The following is a 6,366-nucleotide window of genomic DNA, read 5'->3' on the forward strand; positions in this document are numbered from 1 at the left end:
TTTTCTTCCAAAGAGCCACAGCGCTCTTAACTTTTGACAAGTAGCTATTTTGTGAGCTAAACTAGTTTATTCAGTCAAGTGGATTTTTTCATAGCAAAATCTAGGCATAGGATGCAGATGAAGGGGGGGGATCTTTCCTCAATGTTTAAAGTCATCAAATCTCTATTGAAATGGTTTGAATTGAAGGACAAAAAATGTGATCAATGACGAGTTTTTGGCATTCATGCTGAATATATGATGACTTGAACAAAGATGAGGGTAGCCACAGGAATAATAAAATGAGAGGAAGAAAATACCATATGGGGGAAAAAAAACAAATCCTAAAGAATACAAATATAATGCATCAAAACAGAGATTATATCACACTCATACAAAAATAAAACAATTTAATTTTTAGAGAACGGACCAACTGTATCTATATTTTTTGGATCCCTCTTTTGCGGTATTGAAAGATTGCTTTCTAGCATAAAGGAGAGATCGTGCATCTGTGACATCAATCTCTCTATACCAGCAGTTTGAGACTCTGCAATTCCATTCAAGAAATTTCCACTTATGTCAACTTCTTCAGCCATCCCTCCAGGTTCATTCATGCTACTCATCCTGAAAGATGCAATAAATACTATGATAAATGATTTTATTCAAAAGCAATATGGCTTACACAAGGGAGATTAAACCAAACTTATTCAACTGATACAATGTGGATTAAGTTTTAGGGCCAACAAAACACCCAGCAACCAGCAAACATGCCATTAGAACAGATAAGGCAATTTCAAAATTGAAATGATGAATAGAAAAGTTCATCCAGAAGATACAAATGTACCCACTCTCTACCCTCAGATACCCAGTTAAGAAGTAAAGTGTACGATTAATTTCAGTTGTTTTATATTTGATGATGAATCAGTGCAGAAATCCTGGAAATAAAGCCATCTAGAAACTTCTACTTCAATGATTCATGCACATTATAGTTTCAAATAGGTTCTTGAATCTAGCTTCCTAATTCCAACATGTTTTTCTTCATCCTACTAAGCCACCTCATCTTATGAAAAACCCCAGCCACTTCCCTCATGGTTTCCCACAACCTCTATCTAAAAATGCTCTAATCTTTTTCAAGTGTACTAACACCTATATTGCACGGGAACAGAAACGGAAGCGGAAACGGACATCGGGAAAGGTTATTTCTAACAAAGTTATAGCTAGGAAACGGAAAAGAAACTGAAACGGATACGAAACGCAGAAACGTTGATAAAGAAGAGATTCCCTGCAACATAGATTAACACTATACATAGTTTCTCACTCTCCAACATCAAAATCTCAAAGAATATTAACCTGCCAAGACAACAGAAGTCGGGAAGTACTAAGAATCAAAAGCATTTCATAGCATCTCTCAAACTCGTATTAACTACTTGTATAATATTTTATGAGGGGAAGCTAGACGTGAATGTCAAGTTTAGCCATGCAGTTCCTCAACCAAACGTGCAGCTTATACTTCAGAAGCTAGAGCAGAAGTTATCTAGACTTAGTTAAGAATAAAAATTAACAGCCTAAGTGTACTTACTTATCTGGAGCAAAAGTTTCCGGAACCAAACTAATAGTTTCTGTTGAATTATGTTGCTTGTTCAAAGTTGTTGAGGAAAAATCCAGTTCTTGAAAGCTACCAAAATCAACATGCTTTGAGATACTACTTCCACCTAGTAAGCTTATTTCTGACGCCTGGTCAAGAGATGGCACAATATGATTAACATCTTTCAATGAATTACTAAAAGGAACTTTAGCACTAGTTGAACTTGTAAAATCATTCCAAGCATTAAATGAATCATCTTCATCAGCGATCCTATTATCAGTAGCCCCACTACCGCTGGTCATGCTTTGCCACTGATTTCCTTGAATCCAATCAGCATTCCTGGAATAATAGTCATTTGTTTTCCCTATCGCTTCTTGATCATTTTTATATATGGGCACTTCAAACTGAACATCCTGGGAAGCCATCATGGGGTTCGAATAACTTGAAGGACCTTTCGCATTAGCTGAACTTGTAAAATCGTTCCACTCATCAATTGAATCATCCCCTTCATCAATGATCCTATTATCAGCAGCCCCACTACCACTGTTTGCAATTTGCCACTGATCACCTTGAATCCAGTCTGCATTCATGGAAGAAGAGTCAATTGTCTTTCCAATTGCTTCTTGGTCCTTATTACTTAGGGGAACTTCAAACTGATAATCCCGATTCTCAGTGTTGGAACTACTCCATGGATCTTTAAACCAGTCATTCTTATTGGATATAGAAGATATGTTTCCTTCTCTTTTTTCATCAAATAGATCTTTTCCAGATCCAAAGACAGCATCCATGTGAGAAGAAAGATCAATAGAAGAAGATCCTACAAAAGGATCAGATAATTTGTTTTCCTGAATATGAGTTCCATAGCCAGAAGATTGAAAATTAGCCTCCCAACCAGAACAGGAGTCACCACTTATATCTTCCTCAGTTCTTGCAACTGTCTCAGAAGGCTTAGCATTCTCAAATAAGTTAAGATTTTCATGACCTTGAAAAGCATTACTTTCAGTACCATCTTCATGTTTGTTTGTAGTAAATTGTTCATCAGTAGATAGAGAGAAATGACTGGTCTTAGTTTCAGTGAAAAAGTTGTCAATATCAACTCCAGCCACATTCAGATTACTTAACTTCTGCACTTTTTCCCTTTCTGAAATACTAGTTTCAGATCTCTTGTGCTCAGAAGGCCATCTTATTTTTAAATCTAAAAGATCACACAAGGGAAGGTCAATTTCCGGTGTATTCTGCCCTTTGTTTGATTGACTTACTTCAATTGATGACCCCACAAGCTCCTATAAACAGTGTGCTACATTTAGAAACAAGTTTTGTATTGGGAATCCCAAAACCCATCCAAAAAGTATAGTAAAAGAAGCGAAGAAAACAACATATCTTGGACTACAAAATAAGAAATTGCAAGTGAAACCGCCAAAAGAAACCAAATCCATGACTGGAAAGTCACAAATAACCCAAGACAACATCTACTTAATGATATTGTAAGTGTTCTTAAGCTTATTCATCATAAGATGAGAATCGGGAAGCTAACTTTCAGGCAGCAACAAGCCTAAAATAGCAAGTTTAGATCAGCTAGAAATTCTACTTTTAGTGACAGATAATCATGTTCACAAATTATACTCATTACACAAATACAATCTGCAAAACCACCAAAATACTTGTAAAAAAGAGTCACAATTTTTACCAATCAAACAAAATTTAAAAATCCCAAAAAATCAATCCAGGATACACAGGTAAGGGAACATGAAATAAAATGCAAGGAAAAGCAATTAAAATGGAAAAATCGATCTTACCGATCCATCCAAGTCAAGAGAGTGAAGAAACCAACGGTAACCAGAAGTAGAAGTCAACTTAATTGGGTCAGGAGGAACATCCTTGGTCTGCTGTCTACCGCAAAAGATACAGAAGACAGAATTAATGCCCCGAATGAGGCTCCCCTTGCAGTGGTTGCACAGAAGATATTGAGGAGAAGGGTGAAGGTGGGAAATTGCGTCTTCAAAAGAGGGTAAATCGGGAAGTTGAGAGTCATCCGGATTGTAGGATTCGAGAGCAGCCTCTTTACGCAGTGAGATCTGAAGCTCCCTTATTTGATCGTAGGGTACCTCGAACGCCATTGTTGCTTCTTGCTACGGAACGGTTTTTACAGAAGCGGAAAAATACCATTTCATTCAATACTGCTGTCTTGTCTTTTTTTACGACGATCGATCACTCGCTAGCCTAGATTAGATTAGATTCTTAGCAACTATAAAACGACACCCATTCTTACCGTTTATTCTTCACCGTCCATTTCGAGGCGGAGCTAAGCTATACCGTTTATTTTCCTCACTTTCACCGTAAACTACTTTTTCATAATTCTATTTGCCTTGAATATTCAAATTCTTATGATGATTCGCGAAGCCAATTGGGCCGAATCCAAAACACGGGCCCAACCCACGATAACTTAAGCCCATGGTTCAAGTTGAATGAGCTCCTAATAAAGAAAAGCCCGGAATCCTAATAAATACACTAAAACCACCCATTCAGAGAAAACGGTTATAAGGGACCACGTACATGACTACGTGGAGGACATGGCACAGGAGGAGTAACCGCCGAAGGCGGTTACCTAAAGGTGCTTATAAAAGAAATAAGGAAGCTAGGAGAGAGGTAGTTTTTTTTCACATCTTTTCCTATATACACGACTATCGATTTACTAAATTCCATATAAAACTGACTTGATCGTCGGAGAGTTTTCCCGGAGATCCTGTCTCCGGTTTTGTTTTGCAGGTTATTACTACGAGAATCACCCAATCAAATTCGGCAAGTTATCAATTGGTGCGGTGAAGGTGGAGCTTTTTTACCAACATCTGGTTAAAGGTACACCAGGAACATGTCAGAACCATCACGAACAACCGGAGTTACAACCAGATCAACTAGTATGAACTCAAGAGGTCCACGGACCGTGAGTTCGTAGCCTGCGAGTACACAGCCTGTGATACCCAGCTCGTCGAATCCTTCAGGACAGTTGAGTCCATTATTGGAGGTCCAAGTGCAAACTGAGATGGAGATGTCGAATAGTGAGTTCGTGCAAATGGCAGGACAGGTCTTGGCTACGAATATGAGCCAAGCGGCTGGAGATCGAATGATTAGTTTATTAACTGCAATCGCTGATCACAATACCGCCGTGGCGGCTGCCCCTCCAGAACCTGTTGTCACCTCGACACAACCATCAACTATTCCTGCCATATCTACGCTTCCGCAGTCGTCTCGAGAGACAATTCGGGTGGGTCAGAGTAGTCGCATGACACCACATAGCAATCCAGGCAACTACTCGCACCACGATCCTAATATGACGATCCATCCGACCTGGCAAGCATCCCAACCGATGTCAGGAATGTAAGGAATTTTTCCGCTACAACAAACGGAGCCCATAACTGGAGCGAATATGTCTGGGCGGGAGCACACTTGGAATTTTGATCCAATAACTGGACAACGGTTAGACCCACAACGAGAACAAGTGTCAACACAGTATGGCAGGTGGATATCACCCAGAATTCACCAGCAGCGGATGGAAGAAGTTCGGCGGGAACCCAATACTGAATTGGAAGATCAACTGCGAAACATGATGGAGCGAATGGGGTACACTCCTAGGGCGAGAGCAGTGGTGCAGAGTGATTCGCCTTTTGCCCCATCGTTGCGGGAATTTATTCCAGATCACAGAATAAAAGCACCGGCGATACCTAAATACTATGGGGATCCAAATTCTGACCCTGAGGCGCATGTCAGGAACTATAGAGAGTTAATGGATGTTGCAGGAGCAAGTGAGAGCATAATTTGTCGATTGTTCTCGACCACTTTGGGTGGAGCAGCATCCGACTGGTTCCGATCTCTACCCACCGAATCCATTCACAACTGGACTCAGTACAGTCGTGATTTCTGTGCAAAGTTTGTAGGTTGTAAAGCAACGGACGTAACGGATAGACAGCTAAAAGAGATCAAACAGAGAAATTACACGTCGCTGAGGGAATTTGTCGTGGCATTTAATGATATCCTGGTGCGGTTGTAGAATCCAGATATCGTGAGCATTCGCAACATAATGGCAGATGGAACTACAGACTGGAGCATGCGGGAGGAAATCATTCGCAATAAGCCACGTACGGTGGCCGAACTAATGAAAATAGCAAAGGAATTCATGGAGGTGGATGATGTTAACAGGGAGCATAGAGCTCAAACCAGGCGAGAGAGAGATGCGGCTAGATCCACTTCAGACAATCGGCGCCATCAAAATCAAACCCAATCCAAGGGTAATTTTGTCAGAAAAAGTGATCGCTCCTTTCAAGGAGGGGGATATCAAACACCATTGAACACGACTCGCCATGAGGTGTTACTTTGGATTGAAAAGAACCCCTTAAAGAAAGATGTGCAGTTTCCCGAGGCGAAAGGTCGAACCAGTTTGGGGCGGTATCCTAATAAATACTGCAGGTTCCACAGATTGAATGGTCATGATACGAATGATTGCTACGAATTGAAAAGGGAGATCGAAAAGCTGATCGAGAGAGGCAAGCTAAGTCAATTTGTTAGAAAAGAAGCGACTGATGAGAAAACAATAGTCCCACATGAAACAGAAGCAAGACCAGAAAAGAAGCAGAAAAAGGGAGTGATTAACGTAATAGCTGGCGGAATCTATGAGCCCCCAACAAAAAGATCTCACCGTGAACAGCGAAAAAGCAACACAAGTAGGGGGGATGCCCTCAATTATCCATTTGCGCGAATCACGGAGCCGCATGCGGATGCGTTGGTGATCACGGTGGCCATTGAAGGATGGG

General features: G+C 40.6%; 1 protein-coding gene across 1 annotated transcript; it reads right to left on the reverse strand.

Annotated features, from left to right (window-relative positions):
• Positions 1-271: 271 nt before the first annotated feature.
• On the reverse strand, positions 272-3,795 carry LOC136230152 (uncharacterized). Its single transcript, XM_066019107.1, has 3 exons — positions 3,358-3,795; positions 1,556-2,844; positions 272-600 (listed from the first exon to the last, which is right to left on the reverse strand). Exons 1-3 carry the CDS (start codon positions 3,676-3,678, stop codon positions 387-389), a joined length of 1,824 nt encoding a protein of 607 aa, XP_065875179.1. The 5' UTR covers positions 3,679-3,795; the 3' UTR covers positions 272-386.
• Positions 3,796-6,366: the final 2,571 nt, after the last annotated feature.

The sequence above is a fragment of the Euphorbia lathyris genome, chromosome 5, assembly GCF_963576675.1.
Source record: "Euphorbia lathyris chromosome 5, ddEupLath1.1, whole genome shotgun sequence".
NCBI classification, from domain to species: Eukaryota; Viridiplantae; Streptophyta; class Magnoliopsida; order Malpighiales; family Euphorbiaceae; genus Euphorbia; species Euphorbia lathyris.